Raw genomic sequence first — 25,000 nt, 5'->3', positions numbered from 1 at the left:
TTCTCCTTTTACACCATTCTAACTCTCCCATAGCCCGTACGGACAGCTCATTGTTCTCCTTTTACACCGTTCTAACTCTCCCATAGCCCGTACGGACAGCTCATTGTTATCCTTTTACACCGTTCTAACTCTCCCATAGCCCGTACGGACAGCTCATTGTTCTCCTTTTACACCATTCTAACTCTCCCATAGCCCGTACGGACAGCTCATTGTTCTCCTTTTACACCATTCTAACTCTCCCATAGCCCATACGGACATCTCATTGTTATCCTTTTACACCGTTCTAACTCTCCCATAGCCCGTACGGACATCTCATTGTTATCCTTTTACACCATTCTAACTCTCCCATAGCCCGTACGGACAGCTCATTGTTCTCCTTTTACACCATTCTAACTCTCCCATAGCCTGTACGGACAGCTCATTGTTCTCCTTTTACACCGTTCTAACTCTCCCATAGCCCGTATACGTACAGGCGATGATGTTGCCATAGCGATTCTTCATGCGGTTCTCGTCCTTCTTGGCCGAGTCCCACGCTGCCGACTGACCCTCGAAGAAACTCTAGAGACACACACACACACACACACACACACACACACACACACACACACACACACACACACACACACACACACACACACACACACACACACACACACAAAGATTATACTCAAACAATTCTATTGAGAGGCACTTTAATCTAAATTTAAAGACACACACACACACACACACACACACACACACACACACACACACACACACACACACACACACACACACACACACACACACACTGTACAAACACTGTACAGACACCAGAGGCCATCTCCGGTCTGACAGCGAAGATGATCAAATAGTTTTAAATGAGAGTACAATCCCCCCCCCCCCCCCCCCCCTACACACACACAACACACACACACGCACACACACACACACACACACGCACGCACGCACTCACTGACCTACATGCACGGTCTTTATGAATAATGTATATTCGGAATGTTTCAATTCCGTCTGTCATCTTATCTCACTCAAGGTCGAAGATTCAAGATTCTTCATCATCAGCATCCCTATAAGTGTGTGTGTGTGTGTGTGTGTGTGTGTGTGTGTGTGTGTGTGTGTGTGTGTGTGTGTGTGTGTGTGTGTGTGTGTGTGTGTGTGTGTGTGTGTGTGTGTGTGTTCTGTGGACGACACACTGGTAAAGCATTACACTTGTTTACAACAGGGTCCACCATTTTCAATTCATCAGAACATTTAGAGACGTGCAAATATACACCTCTATTGTTAATATGAATTACTGGTTTGATTTGATGTGATATGTGGAAAAATAATTATTATCTCTTATGAATATGAATTCTCGGGGGCCTGCCTGGGTGTGTGTGAGAGGTGTTTAAATAATATTAAGTGTGGTCCGTTGTATGTGTGTGTGTGTGTGTGTGTGTGTGTGTGTGTGTGTGTGTGTGTGTGTGTGTGTGTGCGTGTGCGTACAATGCCCTCAGGCTTGTCCTATCGCTCCAGGCACCAGCATGCTGCCTTACCATTGGCCAGACCCACAGAAAAGCACTAACAAGCTGCCATGTGATTGGACCACAGGAAGAGGAGACAACGCAATCGCATCCACATCTCTACTTGTCTACTTCCTTATGTGTGCGTGCGTGCGTGCGTGCGTGCGTGCGTGCGTGCGTGCGTGCGTGCGTGCGTGCATTTATAGGAAGGAATCAAATCAGTATTTCATGTGAAGCTACTATGGCTCTCAACACAATTTACAATGTAGGTATACATCATTCATGGGGCAGCAGTGGCTCAGGGGTAGAGTGGCCGGTATAAAGCGGCCGGATGGGAACGTATAGGTACCCGGTTCGATCCTGGGCTCCCCAGAGTTAGAACGTATGTATGTGGGCACAGCCTTCCACATGAAAGGCATTATGCTCTAACCGCTACACTATACTGAATATATATATATATATATATATATATATCTTTTTTAATATATATATATATTTTTAAATATATTATTATTGTTATTTTTTTTTAATTATTATTATTTTCAATCCAAGCTGTCGTCTGACTGAAATAGAATCAAATGTTAACGCTAGAATTAAAAGTTAAATCTAGAGCCTAAAATAAATTAAATCTAGAACGACAAGTTTAATCAGAATGAAGGTTAAAGATGGAATGCCGTTAGTGATATCTGGGAACCAAATTCTATACAATATTCCATGTTCTTGACAACTGTTTATTCAGTAGGTCTGACTACTAGCTGGCTGGCTTAAATTATGCAAGTCAGTTCGTCTCCAAGGCCTGTCTTTGTTCTATACTGTTATTCAAAGTCCCACCTGGGGATGGTTTGTTTACACTCTTGAGTCTGTTCCTGTGGCAATTTGTGTGACAAAATAATTTGTGTTGATAGCTGTGAGCAAACGGTTGATCAATGTGTAAGCATCTCGTCTTCAGAGGAACAGTGAACACGCCTACATTCTCACCTCTGTATGTGAAACTGTACTCAATTCCATGACATTGAATGTAAGTTGGTCAGTCTCCCCGACGGCGAAAGGCCGTCGGAGGTGCCTCTGTTTTGCTGGGCTGTGTACTCTGCAAATAAACCATCAAGGAACATCTCACTCTGTCTGCTGTCGTGCCGTCTCAACTTTCTCTCCTGCTCTCCAGTTCTTGATTAAGTCTCTGCAGTGTATGATGGTATGAAAATATACCACACCGTGATTTTTGTATTTTTTCCAGATGTTGAGGGGCACTATCCCCTCCTATATACAGCTTTAGTGTTTGTGTTGTCTGAAAAAACGTCATATGTGCCCCTCACTTCACACAGGTGTGATTTTTCATGTATTTATGAGGTGACAGTATTTCATTAGACCCCTTGGTGTGGTTGTTATGTGCAATGATGTCTTCCCTTTGTATTTAGGGTTTCTTCCTGGAGGCTGAAACTTTGACAGACAAACGTGCCAATGAAAACAGTGCTATAGTGACATCACAATATCATCCCCTCCCCTAACCCCTCCCCCTTTATCATACAACAACAGCTGTGGGTGCAGCCTCAGTTCAGGTGGACCCACCGCAAACCAGGCATAGTGGGCGTGTCCACATAAAAACATTTTAATGAATTACTGTACACTTTTTTGAACATTTATTCTTCCTCGTATAATAATAATAATACCTGATGATCATGTTTTAGGGTGGAAAAAAATCACGGCACTCCATCTTCAAAATTAATATTGAAGCTAAAGTTAAATCCATCAGTAAAAGGAAAATATTCCAGGATAATTTCAGTCATGGGTGTAGCAGGGAATAAGAACAGAGTGATTCCATTGTAGAAACATCCTGTGTTACATTGTAAACAACAAAACAAAAGGATTTTGAGGTCGAAACAGGATTGTCAAGGGGAAGAAAGAGGATGTTCACATTTGTAAACACGATGCTTGCATTGTAGAAACGGGATGTTAAACGGGACGTTTACATTGCAAACAGGATGTTTAAATTGAAAAGACAGGTCGTAATTCAAAACCCTGATAGGGTTTGCGTAAAAGACCCGCCACCGCCTGCCTCTCTGCTCCGTGGGTTACCAGACAGTCCAGACTGTCCTCCGACTCACCCTGGGCAAGACCTACGCTGTAGATCATTTGTGTTGTGATTGGTCAGGAAAATATCGTATCCGGGGGAAATAAATCTGACGGATGTTCCGGAGGAACATACCGCCGATAGCTTCTCTGCCTTACGTTGTGACCAGGCTTTTCTTTTCGCAGATAAGTAAGCCTCATGGGACCGAGGCTACCTCCGACTAGGTGGACAGTCTGGTGACACTGTCACTGACACCAGGTTACTGGTCAGTGGTGAGAAATATTGCTCTGTGCTGGCTCTCAATTAATTAAAGAAACTAAAGATATATGCAGGGGCAACAGAAAAGAAACAAGCAAAATGAACTAAACCTATAACCTTAAATCAATAACAAACACTAACTAATCCTACCAAACATGAAAAATAATGGTTACATTATGATTGTGCCTGACCAACCAAACATGAAACAGGCAGGGAGGGGCGGGTCTTTACACGCAACCCTATCAGGGTTTTGAATGACGCAGAAACAGGATGTTTACATTGCAAAGAGGGGGGTGAAGATTGAAGAGGAACAGGGAGGAGCATCTTACCTTGTTAATCTGTCCAATCAGGTTAATTAATTAAGGAGAAGCATGAAGGATCGAGAGACAATGATCAGCTATCAGTCAGGTCGCATGTTGAGCTTGCAATGAATATTGCATTATCTATGTGCATAATTTCATTTACATTTACTGTACCTATTTTATGTGTATTACAACTCTCCTTATGGACCACAAAGTAACAACCCATGTAACCATCTATGTAATATTCTTTGTAATAACTTATACAATTATCTATGGAATGACTTAGGAACTTTCAGCGAGAATTTGACCATGCAACGCGCTGTGAGCTTCTAGGTCTGCTACACTCAGTGTTCATTTATCTCTGAGAGTGTCCAAATGGAACACAATGGCCACTACATTCGTCGACTACAGAGTCGACGAATGTCCGATATTGGTGACCGATCTTCCAATATTATCCACCGATTCCTGTTGTGGAATTGACTAAAATGAATTATGCCTAATTGGTATTGCAATAATGTCCCACCGGATGCTTTCATAAATGCAATAAATAAGGCTTTCAAAATGTAAACATTCTCTGCGCATAATAGCCTACAGCAGTGAAACTAATAAATGGAAAACGACACCCATATGTTCAGATATTAACTTTGTTCTGTGATTACCGGGGGGGGGGTTACTGTAATATAATGAACACAGTAATAGTGTGTTTGAATTAATATAATGAACACATACGTTTAATGTTTGTATTAAAATAAACACATTAATATGTCTGAGAGAGAGAGAGAGAGAGAGAGAGAGAGAGACAATGAGTGTTAATGAGAGATAAATTAGAGAGATAATGAGAGAGGGACTAAACCGAAAGAGAGAAACACTGCAATAGTTTCTCAGTGTGTATACTCTCTGCAAATGGAGGGTGAAATTGCTCCAGGCGGGAATATGTGTATGAGTGTTTTTGAGTGTGTGTGTGTGTGTGTGTGTGTGTGTGTGTGTGTGTGTGTGTGTGCTTCCTGCTAGTGGGCTGCCCTCAGGGCTGATCCATTATAAATACTGAGTACGCACGCACACACGCGTACACGCACCTAGCATGCACATACACGCACGCATGCACGCACGCACACACGCATGCACGCACACACGCAGACACACACACGCACGCACGCAAGCACACACAAGGTGCATGCCACATGTTTAATCTTCAGCAGAAAGTTGCAAATGGATGTTACTTCAAATGGTGTACTTACCACACACGCGCACGCACACACATACACACACACACACACACACACACACACACACACACACACACACACACACACACACACACACACACACACACACACACACACACACACACACACACACACACACACACACACACACACACACACACACACAGGAGAGCTACAGTAAACAGACTGGTAGATGTATAAAGACAGTCGTGAAGAGAGGTTTAAGGTTTAAGTAGATTGTGTTGGTGTATTTCTGGGTGGGCAGCATTTCATATTTATTACAATAAGTGCTGAATTAAATGAAAACTACATCAATTTGTTAGACACAAAATGTGTCTATTAACCCTCTTTATGGCCACCCTAATTAACAGTGGATTGTGCCTTCTACCTGCACTATTCATATTTTTAATTCATCATTTTAATACTAGGTCACTGATGATGAGACACATTGCGTTAAGTTAACTATGGTCTCAAACTGTAATTAATTTGCCTCCAAATCTGTTTCCTTTCATTATTTAGATTATATTAGATTCCTTCCTTTGAGTGGTCGAACAAAACTTGAGCAAATGCATTTGGGAGCTTCTTTTTGTCTTCTATCCGTGTTGTTGTTAGTGTGAGTGTGTACATTTCAGGGTATTACTATGTTTAATGCAGTGTTCATCACCTCATATTCCTCTTGGAATCTGTAGCCTTCAGAACATTTAATCTAGGTGATGTGGTGTTATTAGTGAGTATGTTTCAGTGTACTAGTACATTTCATCTGGATGATGTGGTGTTATTAGTGAGTATGTTTCAGTGTACTAGTACATTTCATCTAGGTGATGAGTTGTTGTTAGTGAGTATATTTCAGTGTACTAGTATGTATCACCTCATATTCCTCTTTGAATCCGTAGCCTTCAGAACATTTCATCTGGGTGATGTGTTGTTGTTAGTGAGTATATTTCAGTGTACTAGTAAATTTCATCTGGGTGATGAGTTGTTAGTGAGTATATTTCAGTGTATTAGTGTTTCTCACCTCATATTCCTCTTTGAATCCGTAGCCTTCAGAACATTTCATCTGGTTGAGGAGTTATTAGTGAGTATATTTCAGTGTATTAGTGTTTCTCACCTCATATTCCTCTTTGAATCCGTAGCCTTCAGAACATTTCATCTGGGTGATGTGTTGCAGCAGATCAGCCACTCTGATGGCTGGATGAAGCTGTCCTGTTTGATAAGGAGGAACATCTGCAGCGTCTGCTGCTCTCTGCTTCTTCTTATAACTCAGACTGTGAGACTGCTGCACCAGACTGCTGGTCTCACTGGTCATAGTGTTACTGTCATCTGGACCACAGGAGAGGAGAGGAGAGGAGAGGAGAGGAGAGGAGAGGAGAGGAGAGGAGAGGAGAGGAGAGGAGAGGAGAGGAGAGGAGAGGAGAGGAGAGGAGAGGAGAGGAGAGGAGAGGAGAGGAGAAACAAATGGTTGTGATTCAGACAGACAGACAGACAGACAGACAGACAGACAGACAGACAGACAGACAGACAGACAGACAGACAGACAGACAGACAGACAGACAGACAGACAGACAGACAGACAGACAGACAGACAGACAGACAGACAGACATTTTGAGGCAGACAATACATCAACATGTCTGTGTTCATGTCACTATATGATGACAACACTATAGGATGAGGTCACTATGATGAAGGAGGGACTGGAATGTTAAAGTCATGAGTTTGAATTTGAATCGTGACCGTTGAGACATTTGTTTTTCATGTCTTTGTCCGAGGTATTTGAGTGACTCGACACAGGAGATGCAACCAAAGACACGACACACAACTCTGTTAATCTTTTATCATGAATGGACAGCAATGGAATACGCTCTCGAGCTTCATTGTCAATCAATCAATCAATCAATCAATCAATCAATCAATCAATCAATCAATGAGTGACCCCCCCTAACGTGATGTCAATATGAACTGGAATATGTATACTAGGCACTGTTATGTGTTTACTTATCATGGGTTTTAGTTTGAGTAGAGTGTTATTTCTGTGTGAGATAGTATGACATCATATTATCATCTATGACATCATGTTTGACACTAGAATGAACTCTCTACTAGCTGTATCTCTGCTCTCATTGGCTGGCCTGATACCTCACTGTTCATTCAATTAGCTCTCTTCTATACACAGCTCAACCAATAATGGCTGTAGTGGCGGCGATGTAACGAGCGATGACCAGTGATTGGTGGAGGAGAGATGAGACACAATGCACCACAGCAACACAACGACAAACACAATATCCAATCAGAGAGAGCGACAGGCCCCAGGGAGGCGGGACCTGCTAAACGATTGGTTTAGGATGACGTGACGGGCAGGCGGGTTGCTGGGATGAGGGGTGGTGAATGACAGCGTTGCCATGCCAACTGATAACTTCAAGGCGGGGAGGAGTTGTGGGCTGCATGCTGATTGGGTGACAGGGGACCCCCCTCCCCCTCCCTCACACATCGCCACACTTACCATTAATGGGGACTTTAATCATTGGACAGATAGAAAAGAAAAGAGAGGAAACAGTATTTAAGCAACATTAATGTTTCAGCAGCTAGCCTAGCCTAGCCTAACCCAGTGTCACCTGGTGGTCACCTGTATGTCCTACACATTATCACTCCCATGTTTTATCCCATTTAGAACTGATTCTACAAATGTCTTCTAAATCCTGACAGTTTTCTGATAAACCCATGTCTCTATGTCAGTCGTTTCTCAAACATTTTCATGTCAAGGACCCCCAAAAATATACGTAATTGGCCGCCGACCTCCATCTGAAAATATGTAGTTCCAGGGACCCTCCCAGAAGCAAAGGTTTGAGTTAAAAAGGCGCGACAGGCATCTGTAGCGCGGTCGAGCAAGCCGTTACGCGTGTGAGTGTCCAAGCCGTGCAGTTGATGGCCTCACGCGTCAACTAGCACACGGTTCGAGATCGCAAGTCACGGCGGATGAAATAGCTTATCATCTTACTGTTGATGTATCATGCGTTCTATAGCTAGCTAGCTACGTAATATAAACACACTTGCTACGAGCGAGAACAAGTCACTATACTATATATATATATATATATATCTCTCTCTCTCTATATATATATATATATATATATATATATATATATATAGATGTATATATTCGTTTGAATATATTCAAAGATTTATGCCACTTTTTCTCGATTTTTCTAAAATAGCAGATCTACAAGCTCATAACTATGAGCTTGTAGATCTGCTATTTTTCAATAGCTAAAGTATAACATAATGCTTTAAAACACCAAAAGGGGTTCCCGCCCTGAAGGGGTTAAGAGTGTAGGAAAGTCGATGTTTACATCCCCCCCATCCAAGGTGACGTGTTGTGTCCATGCAGAGGTCAGAGGTCAAATACAGGCGTGACATCACATGGCCGTTGTGAATGGGGGGGAATGGAGTGACGCCCACCGCAAACACAACAATAATTCATAATAAATACAAAATTAAAAACCTTTAACCACTTAAACCCTATAGGCTTAATTCCTTGTACGTCAATTAGCAAATAATAGATTGGCATTTTTGTCCTGAATGAATTTTTTACAGAATGTTTGCCATTCTTTGACATACAGTATACGCCTATTGTCGCCAGACGTTCCCCCATATTTTCGCCAAATGTTCATCTATTTTCTCCGGAGCTTTTCCCATTTTCTTTTTCAGCAATTTATTACGGCATCCCCAGAATGGGACGCTAGGGCAGTGGTTCCCAAAGTGGGGTCCGGGACCCCTAGGGGTCCTTGAGGGAGTTCCATGGGGTCCCCAGCTAAATCATAGTTAGGAACCAAATGGACCCTTATGAGAGTGTACAAATGGAACCAAATGAGATAATGGGGGGTCCGCGGCTAATTAGTGTCAATTTGGGGGGTCCTTGACATGAAAATGTTTGGGAACCACTGCGCTAGGGTTCATGTGGTTAAAATAATTTGAGAAAAAGTCAAATGACTGTTGAATGAAAATAAAAAAAACTGTCAAACTTATTATAAAATATGCAAATATAAACAAACTTTCTGAGGAGACAACAACAAGCAAGCAGAGATGGATGAACTGGAGACAAGATCTCTCTCTTTCTTGCCTGTCTACGCTTGTTCCTGTCTTGCTTTCTGCTCCTGTCTTATTTTCTCTTCCTGTCCTGTCTTTGCTGCTAGCATATATTAGCAGCTGCTCTATGCTAAGTAGCTGTGCTAGCGGCTAACACAGGAAGTGTTTGATGTGTGTGTTTGATGTGTGTGTGTGTGTGTGTGTGTGTGTGTGTGTGTGTGTGTGTGTGTGTGTGTGTGTGTGTGTGTGTGTGTGTGTGTGTGTGTGTGCGCGCGCGTGTGTGGGGTGGTAAGCAGAGGAGGCTGACTGCTGATTGGCTGATAGAACGAGATAGACAAAGAAAAGAAAAGCTTACCCAGTATAGCGGTCGGCACGAAGGGGTCTGACAACAACGGAGAGAGAGAACATTGCGCACGCACACACACACACACACACACACACACACACACACACACACACACACACACACACACACACACACACACACACACACACAGAACATGAGAGGGGGAAGTAAGAGGAAGAACAAGTTAGTATAACAATTAAACTTTCTTCCCATTTTATTTGTTTTTCTTTTTCGTCAGTGGTTCTCTCTAAAAGTGTACAAATGGGACTAAATAGACCTCTGAGTTACAGATCCGTAAGGGTCCATTTTGACCTCAATGAAGCATGAGGGTCTCTTGACCGCCCTTTGAGAACCATTGATATTTGTCCTCTCCTCCAGTTTGTCTGTTCTGCCGAGTGCCTCAAAACCCTCTTTGGACTCTAAGAGCCTCTTAGGTCCCATCCTGCTTATTTTACATTTACACGCATTCCCTCGGCCAAAACATGAAAACAAATTACATTCGGTTTTGTCTAATAGTTTCTCATTCCACGTAATGTGGCTTGAGCTCTGTGTGCTATTGTTTGTTGTAGGTACGTATATGCACTTGTGATTTGGACTTGACATTGATTGTTTAAAATGTATAAATTATTCACATGGGTTGACGTGCGTGCGTGTATGTGCGTGTGTGCGTGCGTGTACCTGGATAGAAGGAGTTCTTGATAGAGGTGGTGATGGTGTTGGACTTCAGGGTGAAGGACGATGGGGACGAGACCGCTGGAGGAAAGAATTATATACAAACGTCTTATTAAAAGTCACACCCGTGTGAACCGAGCGGTGCAGGCTGCTCAACAACACCGCCGGCTGGCTGGCAGCGGGTATTGCAGCTGTTGAGGCCTCATACTCAGACAGACCGACAGACAGACAGACAGACAGACACACACATCGTACTCCGACTCAAGTCACTCAGTAAAGTTTTAAGCCAGCTCTCCAGCGCTCTCCTCCAAAGGTAAGATCGTGCCTTAATGTCGTTGTGATATGGCGTTTTTCACCCGAGGTTAGATATTTCCCGTTGCCTTATATGGCGTGAAATGGCCGTGGATGTTCTATTACGCGAGGCGACACCAGGCGAAACACTTAATTGGGAAAGGAGGCGAAATGAGGTACAGCCGCGATACGCAGGCAGGTACGAAGGCAGGTATACGCCACGCTTGATGAATGGCGTGTGAGATTGGGTTGTACCTAAAGTCCAAACCACACTAAAGGGTCGCCATGCAACTCCTTGGGTCCAAGTGGTTGCGAGGCGTTGCATGGTGACCCTTTGGTGGTTTGGGCCGTTGAATTCCATGTGTTGAATCACTTGGGACGACTTGGGACGACGTGGGACGACTTGGGACGACGTGGGTCGACGTGGAACAGGACATTTCACACCGCTGGGACAACGCTAAAACCGTCTCGACCCTTTGGTGTGGTTAGGGCTTTAAATACACCCTCCTTTACAGTCACTTAATTTACACCTGGTCGTACATTTCCTTGGTGAAGCGTGCGTGCGTGCGTGCGTGCGTGCGTGCGTGCGTGCGTGTGTGTGTGTACTCACTGTGTCCGTTCAGGGTGTGCGTGTGTGTATCCATGAAGGTGATTGGTTCCTGGTCACAGCTGGTTCCTTGCTGGCTGTAGCTCTTGTCCAGGTTGGAAACCATCACTGTCATCTCCTGTCTGGTGGAGCTCAATGCTGCTGCTGTGTCCTTACGCTTCTTAGCTAGTTTACTGCACACACACACACACACACACACACACACACACACACACACACACACACACACACACACACACACACACACACACACACACACACAGAATGATGTTAATCTGCAAAACTGAAAGTAGAAGTACATCAATCTACTAATATCCATGATTGTGTGTGCATGCATGGGTGAGCATGCGTGTCTGCGTGTTTGTCTGTGTGTGTGTGTGTGTGTGTGTGTGTGTGTGTGTGTGTGTGTGTGTGTGTGTGTGTGTGTGTGTGTGTGTGTGTGTGTGTGTGTGTGTGTGTGTGTGTGTGTGTGTGTGTGTGTGCTTAGTTCGAGTTATTGTTTTTGATATCATTTAATTCATGCGAAGATATTCTTTCACTGTCTCTCACATATCCCCTAGTAGTACCTCCCTGTACCCCTAGGGGTCCACATACATCCATTTGATAAACACCGGTCTTACGGTCTAGGAGATCTTTAATTACAAAGAGAGGAGAGGAGAGGAGAGGAGAGGAGAGGAGAGGAGAGGAGAGGAGAGCTGGAGAGGAGGAGATATAGAGATAGTGTAGCAGCTGTAATTTGTACCAAGAGACACAATTATAGCCTGTGTGTGTGTGTGTGTGTGTGTGTGTGTGTGTGTGTGTGTGTGTGTGTGTGTGTGTGTGTGTGTGTGTGTGTGTGTGTGTGTGTGTGTGTGTGTGTGTGTGTGCGCGCGTGTGTGCAATGGGTGATATTTCAGGCAGATCCAATTAATGTGACAAAACACACACACACACACACACACACACACACACACACACACACACACACACACACACACACACACACACACACACACACACACACACACACACATCCACGCCGAAGAAAGTTTGAGCTATGAGGATAAAAGAGACATCAGAACAAACCACTGAAGAAAAATGACAAAACAAAACTCATTACCTCCTTTAACTCTCTCTCTCTCTCTCTCTCTCTCTCTCTCTCTCTCTTCCCATAAGGCACCAATTGAGTTTTGAATTTTACATTATAGTTTAGTTTTAGTTAGTTTTGACAATTATTTTCCCTAATTCAGTTAGTTTTAGTTAGTTTTTAGAGCGGGTTTGCTAGTTTTGATTTAGTTGTTATTTTTGTGACAACGCTTAGTTTTAGTTTCATTTTTATTAGTGTTAGCTTTAGTTTGAGTTTTTTCAGGGCGTTTTTAATCCTGCACTTGGCAAATACGTCAGGTTTGGGATAGAAAAGGGCTAAGGTGTTATATGGGCTGGCTGTTTTTCTGTTTTTTTCCTTTTCCCTATATAGGGTGTACCAAAACTCCTGGAGGGGGCGTCAACATATGTGTCACGTGGTAGCGGCCGCCATACTTGCTGGCTACTTGTCTGGTTTGTTTACATTGAGCGACTATCCGTGTGCTTGTATACGTTATTTTTTTAAACTGACCTCACAATGGTGCAGACTTGCTCAGTAAATAAGTGCCACAGCAGGTCGCGTCGAGGAAATGAGCCAGAAAACGGAATTAGATGTTCAGCTTTCCAGCATGGAGACAGCATCAAGGAACCCACATTCACGAGTTTACAAAAAGACGTAGAATGGCTTGGATCTCGGCTGTACAGCGCACGGGCGCAGAGACATAACGTTCAACAAAGTATCTAAGCACAGCCGTGTTTGTTCACAACATTTTCCTTGTCCTTGTAATGTATTTGGGCCCGATGTTCTTTCTATCCATCCTGGTGTTTGTTCACTATGTTATCGCCAAGAACGAGCTCAATATTTACAAAAACATACCACCGTCACTCTATTCTGAGTGATGTGGGCTAGAATTTAATGCCCACGAGAGGGCCGTCCCTAGCTTTTCAGACGCCGCCCCCCTCTTGGTGACGTACACGTTTTCACACGCTATAGTCTGGTGTGGGCGTGTGACTGGCTGCCTGGGCTGTGACGTGCTAATCATCGTCATGTGAAGCTGCACACCTTGGGGTGATCAGTCTCATCAAGTCCAGCTGATAAAAAACCTGGCTCTTCACTCCAGTCCTTGCCAGTTTGTCAGTTGCCGATCGGCAAAGTTACTGTGCCTCTGAGCTCCATGTTTTTTGCTTGCGATCAACATAATGATCGTCTCCTCGTCCTCCATGTGCCCCCCAGTGCTCTACGCCTGCTGCCTGCCTGCCGACCGGCCCAACCTACAGTACAGCCCCCAAGCCTATTTTTGATCTGTTTTGTTGAATTAAAGGTATATTCAATGATTTCGCTTCATTCAAATATCACTTATTTTTTTTTATTTTTTTGGATAATCCTCCCTACTATAGAGTGTGCTGACCATATAAGGAGTTCCTCCCTGTCCCCAGTGAGCCCCTGGGGTAAAAAAACCCTAGTTTCAGTTTTGGTGGCGGGTGGCAAAGCCTTCATCCAATCAGGATGAAAGGGGCCTTCCTCCAATCATGTGTGGGGGCGGGCCTTGGTGCACATGCTGTTGCACTTCCCCCCACTGTAGAGCGTGTGCATGTGCACATTTTGTTACCGGGGCGGACTGGGTGGTTTTCCAAATCACCCAAATCACTGAATGAAAACTGTATCCTGGTTCTGAGTTCTGCTTTTGGGTCATACGTATTATACAAAACCCTAACATAAGGTATAAGTATATCTTGTTATAAAAACTGAAAAATGATAGCATTTAAAAAAAGAATATTCAGTTACAGATGAAGCCTATAAATAGACAAAAATTAAAACTAATGGCATTTTGTCTATATAATTAGGTTTGTAAACACACAATACAGTTTCAGTTTAGTTATCGTTTTTCTTTTCCTTGTCTAGTGTTTATTTAAAATGTTTTTTTTAATTTTAGTTTTTTCGTTTGTTTTAGTTAGCTATAATTAACCTTGCTATGCACAGTGTGCGGTGTGCGTGTGACAGACAGACAGACAGACAGACAGACAGACAGACAGACAGCATCACTGGTGTGACAGATGTTTATCCCTTCTGATACACACACACGCACACGCACACGCACACGCACACGCACACGCACACACCATCGATTTTGACAGGAAGAATCATGCTGTGTGTGTGCGTGTCTGCAGAAGGGAAAAGTGGAAAAAAATAACAAACGTTACACATGAGCAATTACCTTTGTTGGTGACACACACACACACACACACACACACACACACACACACACACACACACACACACACACACACACACACACACACCCTGCTGCGCTTACCTGCTGTCTGAAACCTGTCTCTCTACTTTGTAAATAATTTGTCTTCCGGTTCACAGAGAGAAAACTGTTTACAATATAACCATTTAACTATGGCCGTTTTTGTTTTATACTTCTGCCAGTGTTCGGATAAAATCAGACGTATTTGAATCTTTCCCATGTTTCTCCATTGTAGGCATTTGAAAATAAATAAATACATACATACATACATACATACATACATACATACATACATACATACATACATACATACATACATACATACATACATACATACATACATACATACATAATAATGCTGATCACCATTTTTATAGAATTTTGAGTGGTTTACTGAACTTTGTTACACCTTTAGTCAAAAATAACCCCCAAAGGAAAAGCATCCACTACATTCAAAACACACACCTACACATACACGCACATGAGTCATTCTCACGGGCACGCACACACTCACGCTCGTGCGCACTGTTCTCATACAGTACATCACACAAAATCAACAGATGTCCTACTGATCTATTGTTAGACATTAAGTGAGCCACAGCAGGTCAAACTTCTCACTCAAGGCCACACATTGTGTGGAAGCACTCTGCAAAGTGGTGGAGGCAAAACGCCACAAAATCCCCCAAAGAAAATGAAAGAAAGCACAATTATTGTGGAGGGAGACGCGGACGTGCAGCACTCACTCAAATGCAAATTTCAGAGTTTGACGTCCTTGCGATTTGTTGTTGCTGTAGCACAAGATCAGACAGAAATGTTTGTTGAAGGAGAGGAAATCAGATTAAGTCTGAATATACTGTATGTTCGGAATATATGTTCGGAATATATGAATATATGTTGGCATGAGATAATATATGTTTACATTGCCAAAAGTACGTGTCAAATAAAAACAATACAATCTGAGAAAGTATGCGGGCGCCGGTGGCTTAGTGGTTAAGGTGCGTATATCATATAGACTCTAATGGAGCCTGACAGCGCGCCCCGGGTTCAATTCCCAAGCCCGGGCAACCCTTTCTGCATGTCACTCCCCAACTCTCTCCCTGTTTTCTGTCTCCACTGTACTATCAAATAAAGGCTGAGGAACCCAAACATATCTTGAGAAAGTACAAAATACTGTATGTACTAATAGAAGGGAATGAATAATTGTGTAAACAGAGGTTTGGTCACATTGCAACTTACAAAAACTAGCTTAAAATTTGAAAATGTTCAAGTAGATAAATACACATTATACACATGTAGGCAAGCTCTCTTTCTCGAGCGCGGGCTAGTCTCTTACTTTCTCTGTTAATCTAACAAGCAGAAAAAACAAGTTCTTTTAAAAACCACAAAACATGTTCCCTTCCTGCTGTGACCCCTCTCTTCATCCCTCCATCCCGCACTCATTCATCCATCCATCCATCCATCCATGCATAGCTGATGACACACTCCCCATAGACCACACACATACACACGTCACGCACACACACATGCACACATGCACACATGCACACAGTTACATTTGATTGAAAATGCAATGAATAAAATACAAAATAGAATGACGCTTTTAAACAATTTTTAGACCCTTGGAAAGTAGTTTCATCAACAAAAACAAGATGTTTGCGTGCTATATATGTTTTTATGAATATGTTTCTGTTGGCGTGCATACTGTCTGTCTGTCTGTCTGTCTGTCTGTCTGTCTGTCTGTCTGTCTGTCTGTCTGTCTGTCTGTCTTGCATTATTTCAGTTGTATAATATTGTAAATGTTATGGATGTTATCAGATAGATACGTTGCGTATGTGAGTTAAGCGTCACGTCGATACTATGACATGAGGGGTCTATTACAGATCAAAGAGACAAGGCAGAGTCAATCAAATGTCCAGGTGTGCATATTATCCTCTAGGCTCTGCTCTGACTGCTGAAGAAGCCACGGTGGGAGTCTGGGACATAGGTTACGTTATCATTACTACTGTATGTCTTGATATGACAGATAATGTAATAATAACAGAAGGCATTGTTATGTATTTGGACAATCAAAATCTAACGAAGTATTTCATTTTGATGTGGTGTCATTTAAACTTACCCCCGTTGGGCACCGGTCTACTTGGAACGATGCAAGTTGGAAATGAATGCCCCACCCGGTTATTATGTCTGTGTCCCATTTATGCCCATATATGGAGTTCTTTGTCAGGCATGCCCGAATATGGAGTCTATGCAGATGTCAGAACAGGTCAGCTCCATATACGGAGATATAGTCAGGTCTGCTCTATCCTATCTATCCTATCCTATCCTATCCTACCCAGCGCCATCTAATAGTTACGATATTGAGGGGGAAGAAACCGAGCGCTGTTCATGCAGCCTGGAGTGTGACAAGCTGGAGTTTGAAATACATTGTTTTCAACGAGGGCGGCGCAAATAAGAGCAATTTTAGGCATGTGTGCAACATGCCAACTGTTTTAAATATATTGTACACTACAGTAACAACTAAAGTCTCTGTAATGTTTATGTTGTACGATTACTACAAAACAATCTAAAATAAAGGGATCATTAAAGCTGGGCTGTTGCCTGGGTCCAATGCATTTCTGCCTACTTCCGGTCCAGGACTTGTCCCTATTTGTTGTCCCCATGCTCAATAGAAGTCTATGTAGGAGAGCCGCCATTGGACTGAAGCCCCATGAAGTGAACAGAGTTTTCGTAACTCTGTCTTACTCTATGGCTCTGATCCTACCCTACTTCAGTCTTAGGATTGATTAACACACAATATCTGCTGATTCTTACGTAGGGGTTAGAGTTCAGAGGTCAAGGGTCATAGTTCAGAGGTGTTACTTACAGGTAATATGTGTAGGAGTGAGAATTTCTTCGGCTGAGTGTTGGTGGGGGGGTGGGGGGGGGGGCGGGCAGAATGGAAGGAGGGATGAAATGGGGGGAGAGAAGGAGGGAGAGAAAGAAAGAAAGAAAGCAAAAAAAGAAAGAAAGGAGACCACATTAATGTCTCTGACAGAAAATAAATGAAGTTAAATTAACATACAGTTAATGCAATGTTACCATAGCGACACAGGGCTTAATGGTGATTGGTGAACGGTGCTGCACAGAGAGAGAGTGAGGGTGGGCGGGGTTAGGATGGGCTTGTGACAAGAAAGAGAGAGAGGGGGGTTGGGGGGGGGGGGCTTTACTCCACTGGTCTTCTACAAGAGTCCATAGTTCATTAAATACATGTATTGTATTTCAGGGCTCGACACTAAGGGGAGAGTCGGGCAAGTACAGGTCAGAGGTCACGTTCTACTTGCCCAAAGGTCATGTCCACTTCCTAAATTGCCGTTCTAAAATGATAGATACAATCTGAATTTGTCCCTTTTAACACACTTTTCTTTTCTTTTTTTACTTTCCACATGCATATTCTGGGGACGAAATTACATGTTACCTCAATATTTAGCTGCATTGCAAGTGACTGTGTCATGTAACCTATAAATGAAAAGGGCACGCACGCCCACTCATATCTCATATCCTCATTCAAACGCACTTGCCCGTTGGGTAAGGTAACCTTCCACTTGCCTGAACGTTTTATTTACTTGTAACGGGCCGTTCAACCCATGTGTACATGGAATACAATTTTAAGCATGCTAAATGATCAAGCATTATTATTATTATTATTATTACCCTTATTATTATTATTACTATTAGTAGTAGTAGTAGTAGTAATATCATTAGAATTATTCTGCTCAGTTATTTGGCACCTTTTTCTTATCCCCCGAATGTGTGTGTGTGTGTGTGTGTGTGTGTGTGTGTGTGTGTGTGTGTGTGTGTGTGTGTGTGTGTGTGTGTGTGTGTGTGTGTGTGTGTGTGTGTGTGTGTGTGTGTGTGTGTGTGTGTCTTGCCTGGGGTCGTAAATCCCTAGACCAATGAATCACTTTCATCAAAATTTCTTTTTCATCTTCAAAACACCTAAACTGTTCCGTGTGTGCCTTTGTGAGTGAGTGTGTGTGTGCGTGCGTTTATGTGTGTGTGTGTGTGTGTGTGTGTGTGTGTGTGTGTGTGTGTGTGTGTGTGTGTGTGTGTGTGTGTGTGTGTGTGTGTGTGTGTGTGTGCGTGGGTGCGTGCGTTGCTTGCCTGCGTGCCTGTGTTTAAGCAGCTGTTTGATATTGTGTTTATATAAATGTATTGTGTAAATGTGAATGTGAATGTGAATGTGAATGTGAATGTGAATGTGTGCGTGCGTGCGTGCGTGCGTGCGTGCGTGCGTGCGTGCGTGCGTGCGTGCGTGCGTGCGTGCGTGCGTGTGCGAGCGTGTGCGTGTGCGAGCGTGTGCGTGTGCGAGCGTGTGTGTGTGTGTTACCGTTTCTTCATCAGCAGTATAACTCCAAGGAAGATGATGATTGACAGCAGAACTCCGGCGGTGGCTCCGGCGATCTTCACCGTGTGGTCCGACTTTGTCTCTGGCTCCGGATCCGGGCCGCGCGTCACCACCCCTGCAACGCAACACAACACACACCCATATTAAACCCATTTAGACCTGACGAACGCACCTGTGTCACCTTTAGAGCTTCTAACCACTTTAACCATTCATTTTAAACTTTATATATAGCTGTTGAAAAAATAGCAGATCTACCAGCTTGCAAATCTTTTAATATATATTCTTTCACAGCAAACGTTTTTAACTCATATCTTTGCTACTGGCGGGTTCCTGGAACACATTTTTTCAGATGGGGCTCGGCAGCCAATTACATGATAATTCTGGAGCTCCTTGACATGAAATAGTTTGAGCACCACCGATATAGATTATAGAAACATAGGGTTTTTCAGAAAACCGTCAGGATTTAGAAGACATTTTGTAGAATCTGGTCTCATTCCTCAATGGGTTAAGGCACAATGACACTTTGCTAGTTGTAGGGTTGGGAACATGAGGAACATTGTGAATCATTTCTGGTTTTCATCACACAAATGGTTAGGATGCCTCTCGGGCGTCTCCCTAGGGAGGTCCTCGATGCACGTCCCACTGGGAGGAGACCCCGGGGCAGAACAAGGCGCAGATGGGAGGGATTACATCGACTCACTGGCCTTGGAACGTCTCGGTATTCCCCCAGGAGGAAGTCACTAATGTTGCTCTGGGGAGGGAAGTCTGGAGCGCTCTGGTGGAGCTGTTGCCCCTGCGACCCGACTACGGATACGCGGTCGAAGATGGATGGATCACTGTCAGCGCTGTTACAGTGGACTTCACGTCTCCGGACCATTACAATACCGCTGGTTACCAAACGTTTTAATTTGGAACCAAATGGACCAGTAATGGACTATTTTCGTGAAAAATTAGTGTTAAAGGTTTCAAGAGATCATTTTTTGTGTGCCTGCATGCGTGCATGTGTGCATGCGTGCGTGCTCGGGTGAGTGTGTCTGACCTGTCAGCAGTTTGTCTCCAGGAGCAGGAGCGATACGGATGTACGGTGTTGTGAGTTGAGTTGCGATTATAGCAGCTGTCAATCAAATGCATGCAGACGGACAGACAGACAGACAGACAGACAGACAGACAGACAGACAGACAGACAGACAGACAGACAGACAGACAGAGAGAGAGAGAGAGAGACAGGCTGTAGCAGTGGTTTATAGTAAAGCAGAAATATTAGTAAGATGTTGCATCACGATGCATCTTCTCATGACCGTAAACGCCTCGTCGCCGTTTGATTGGCTGAGCAGCAGATTGGAACAGGAAACACATTGTTCTTCTTTCCCATTCCATCCTGTGCTGCTGAGCCAATCAAACAACGATATGGAACAGGAAATGGACACCTTGCCACCTTCTGGAAACCCAAGACTTTGTTTAGTAGTTATTTAGTTCATATTTACAGTCATAGAAGAGCAACACCGTTGAGTTCATACAGAAACAGAGAGAGAGAAAACTATAGGAGAGACAGCGGAGTTAAAGCAGCAGTTCATTGCAACCATCAGACATTAGTATTTATTAGACATTTAGAGTTGACTTTTGTCCAAGTCACTTTAACCATGCGAATGAAACTGTGATTTTATACACCTGCTTCTATTTTTATTTACTGTTGATGAGTGACCATCCAGGCTACAATCTGTCATCCACACGTTGTACTTCTGCAATTTTTTCAATTTGGACACCAAATTTTGGTGTCAAAATGCGGAAGTGCTCACTATATAGCGCTCAATCTTAACCCATTTTGGGCGGGAACCCCTTTTTGGTGTTTTAACTAAGCATTATGTTATACTTTAGCTATTGAAAAATATTTTTGAAAAATCTTAAAAATGCGCCGCAAATCTTTGAATATATATTCTTTCAGAGCGAACGTTTTTTTTATTTCGACTGCACGGGGGTTTCCTCGTGGTAAATGCACGGGCCCTCCTGCAGTACAAACTTTGACCAGCAGGGCCGAGCGCTTCAACGTTGGCCGGCCGTTCTGGGGGCGTGGTCCGCGACCGCATAATGTCTCCGACCCAGTGTTTGTGAAGCACGGCCGTGGTTTCCACTGTGTCTCCGACCCAGTGTTTGTGAAGCACGGCTGTGGTTTCCACTGTGTCTCCGACCCAGTGTTTGTGAAGCACGGCTGTGGTTTCCACTGTGTCTCCGACCCAGTGTTTGTGAAGCACGGCTGTGGTTTCCACTGTGTCTCCGACCCAGTGTTTGTGAAGCACGGCTGTGGTTTCCACTGTGGAACAATTAAAGCCACCAGGAAACACAACTACTGTTGAAGGGATTGGAGCTTTAACACAATCAGGAGAACTTTATGAGCCTCATCTGTTTAACATTCACACCACCTCCCGCACCGCAAAGCATTGTGGGTACTTTGACTCAGGGCCAGCCCCTCTGGGACTTGATTGGCTGCTGCAGTGTGAATGACAAGCGCCGAGAGGCCAGACACAGCCAATCAGCATCTGATGTTGTTAACGACCGACAAATAAAACCTGATTGAATCTGGAAACCAGACTAACTAATTATGGGCGTGCGTGCGTGCGTGAGAGGGAGAGAGAGAGAGAGAGAGAGAGAGAGAGAGTGTGTGCGCATGTGTCTGTGTTCGTGCGTGCGTGTGTGTGTGCGTGCATGTTATGTTCATCAGGGGAGTAAACAACGCTTATGTGATTTTAGCGTTTAGCCTCTGATGCTAAACAACCCCCTGGAAAGCCATAGCAGACTGTCATTAGCCTAGCGGTAGCCTGTAGCACACAGCCTAGAGTTAGCGCACAGCCAGTTAATGAAGAGAACGCGACTGCAGTTCAGAGCCAGTTTCTAAATATATAATATCATTTATAAGAAGACATTACACTGAAATTAAATGATCAGTTTGAATAGAGGAGAGGAGTAGGCAATGGAAGAAGAGTAGGGAATTAAGGGGAGAGGAGGGGAGGCTGGCTACCATCTGTTTATTGGTTTGAACAGGTGTACATCGCTAAAACTTAGCCTAGCGCTATCACTTAGCTGGCTGGCTGGCTAGCTAGCCACCATCTGTGCTCCATTATTTAGAATGGTTGTACTGCTGCTTGGCAGCTAGCCGCTAGTTTAGCCTCCAGGCTAGTAGCGCTCACCAGAGCCCAGATATCTGGCTGGCTTACAGCTCTATAGCCACTGTACTGTAACTATTAGGTCACAGCCTGGTTCGAACCCTATGGCACGTTGAGTGTTTATTGTTTATTTTTTACCGTTTATATGAGTCTCTTTTCCATGTTGGTGCTCAATATAATATTTTGTTGTTCTTTCCCCTCCTCTTTTTGGTCTTGTAACCAAAGAACAGGATCTGGGATTTGGGATTTATATGCTGTCCTTGGGACTTGTATTTTTTTTTGTTGATGTTTACACTTTATACTGTAGGCTATTTAATCTTTAGCCCCTCTATATATATATACATATATTTGTATTGACTGATCCGATGTTGTGTATATTTTGATGTATAAATAAAGTTATCACTGGGCGTTGGCCAGATTGAGGACACTCCCTGATGAGTGCACTTTTGTCCCAATAGGCCTATCTCACAGCCCGCTTTTCACGCCCACTTCCGGTAAATAGTGGTGTCTTTAACATTAGCATTTACACGTTTTTTTCTCTGGAGAATCTAAGTACATTTTCTAATGTAAAAATGTGACAGACCAATATTATTATGAAGCAAACAAGATGGTAAATCAGCTCGAACAGATAGAACAAACCTTACCTTGAGAAAACAAAAGTTGTAGACTTCTTAAATTACCTCTGTTAACATGTAGCGTCTATGGAGTGACGTCACGCCATCACCACTAACCCCAAAAGGGGGCGTATTAAGGGGGGCGGGGAAATTCTGTGAGATAGGCTTATCTGTATAAATACCACTTTTACCCCTTGTGTGTCATACCCTGAAGAAGGCAACCTGCTTGCCGAAACGTTGGTTTATTAAAAGGTTTCTAGCATCGTGACTAGGAGCTGTGCAGCCTCTTTTCTTATGTCACCGTTTATATGTGTAGAAAAAATCACACCTGTGTGAACTGAGTGGTGCAACTCCCCCCCTCCCTCCCCTCTCTCTCTCTGTCTCTCATTAGCAGGCAGCAGTGCAGCACTATCTCTCTCTCTCTGTTTCTGGCACAACAGCGCCACTTTTGGTACTCATTGGTACTCGTGCTCATAGTGACATAGTCACATCGTTCCATAATAGTACCATAATATGCCTTTCAGCATTAGCGTTGTAGTAGTAGTTTTTGGCGACATCTCTGGTAGCTCCATTGCTAATACAGTGTCTTTCTATGATTTGCTAGAACTGCGATTCCCAGCATTCCATTTGTATAAACCACAGAACAGTACCACTCCAAAACAAATTCTGCTGGGAAGGATCAAAAATAACTTTTGTTAAATTGTCTCACCTTTAGTCGCTACTCGAACACAGTCCAGTTTAGTCTCCTGTTAAGAGAGAGAGAGGTTATATATTACGTACTGTATTACTTTCACGTATTATATTGAACGTTTGAAAGATCTGAGAAAAGGCCTATTCATAGTCCAGTTTCGGGTGAAGAGGTGACCACCGAAATGGTGGCTAGCAAAAACAGAGAGATGTGTTGTGTGAGCGGTGACCACCACAGCTCAGTGGCGCCATGTTGTAGTTCTTTGCGGTGGTCACCTCTTCACCGAAAACTGGACTACAAATAGGCCTTGAGACAAGAACACAGACAGACAGAAAGTCTGTCACAGACAGACAGACAGACAGACAGACAGACAGACAGACAGACAGACAGACAGACAGACAGACAGACAGTTGTCTCACCCCGTTGGCTGTACTGACAGCCTGGTAATAAACACTGTAGCTTTTATGAGGTCGCAAAGGAACATTCCAGAACCCGTTGTATGTCCTGTTATCACCTGTGCACGCACGCACGCACACACACACACACACACACACACACACACACACACACACACACACACACACACACACACACACACACACACACACACACAGTTAAGTACACCCATCAATTAAAAAGAAAGAGGGAGACCAAATAATCATACAGTGTAGCATAAAAAGACTGACTGACTGACTGACTGATTAATAGTTAACTAATAATTGCCTCATTATCTCATTATCTAAGAAACTGACTGACAACTAGGGCTGGGGTTGTGTATGTGACTAATAGTATTAATAATAATAATAATTACCTATGCAGAAAGGGCTGGGGTTGCGTATGTGACTAATAATAATAATAATAATAATAATAATAATAATAATAATAATAATAATAATAATAATAATAATAATAATAATAATAATAATAATAATAATAATAATAATAATAATTACCTATGCAGAAAGGGCTGGGGTTGCGTATGTGACTCGGAGGAAGTTCAGCAGTGAAATAATAATGAGAGTTGAGGGACGAGGCGTTCTGGAAGTGGATCGGAACCGGATAACAACGCAAGATCTCTGCATTACCACGAGTCAACCTGCGGGGGCGCTCTTCTTCTACCACCACCTGGTACTTACTGTGGACAGAGAGAGAGAGAGAGAGAGAGAGAGAGAGAGAGAGGAGAGGAGAGGAGAGGAGAGGAGAGGAGAGGAGAGGAGAGGAGAGGAGAGGAGAGGAGAGGAGAGGAGAGGAGAGGAGAGGAGAGGAGAGGAGAGTCATACTGTGATTCTCTGAATAAATAAAGGTTATAAATGAGGTAGACACTTAAACACACACACACACACACACACACACACACACACACACACACACACACACACGCTCTCTCCATCAATCAGCAGTTTAATTATTCAACTCAAGAAAAAGGTCATCTGTGTGTGTGTGTGTGTGTGTGTGTGTGTGTGTGTGTGTGTGTGTGTGTGTGTGTGTG

General features: G+C 43.4%; 1 protein-coding gene across 1 annotated transcript in view; it reads right to left on the bottom strand.

Annotated features, from left to right (window-relative positions):
- The window catches only part of LOC306913140 (receptor-type tyrosine-protein phosphatase mu-like), a 144,433-nt gene that overhangs the window by 14,908 nt on the left and 104,525 nt on the right, over window positions 1-25,000 (bottom strand). The window contains exons 15-24 of the mRNA XM_079489696.1: window positions 24,465-24,646; window positions 23,931-24,025; window positions 23,533-23,569; window positions 20,091-20,165; window positions 19,034-19,166; window positions 11,357-11,526; window positions 10,462-10,536; window positions 9,793-9,819; window positions 6,465-6,676; window positions 471-558 (exon numbers count right to left, since the gene is read on the bottom strand). Coding sequence (XP_079345822.1) covers window positions 471-558; window positions 6,465-6,676; window positions 9,793-9,819; window positions 10,462-10,536; window positions 11,357-11,526; window positions 19,034-19,166; window positions 20,091-20,165; window positions 23,533-23,569; window positions 23,931-24,025; window positions 24,465-24,646 — 1,094 coding nt within the window. The remainder of the gene's footprint in view (window positions 1-470; window positions 559-6,464; window positions 6,677-9,792; window positions 9,820-10,461; window positions 10,537-11,356; window positions 11,527-19,033; window positions 19,167-20,090; window positions 20,166-23,532; window positions 23,570-23,930; window positions 24,026-24,464; window positions 24,647-25,000) is intronic.

Source organism: Electrona antarctica, assembly GCF_951216825.1.
Source record: "Electrona antarctica genome assembly, chromosome: 20".
NCBI lineage: Eukaryota > Metazoa > Chordata > Actinopteri > Myctophiformes > Myctophidae > Electrona > Electrona antarctica.
Note: the sequence above shows the minus strand (reverse complement) of the source record. Positions and strands in the feature narration are given on the sequence as shown.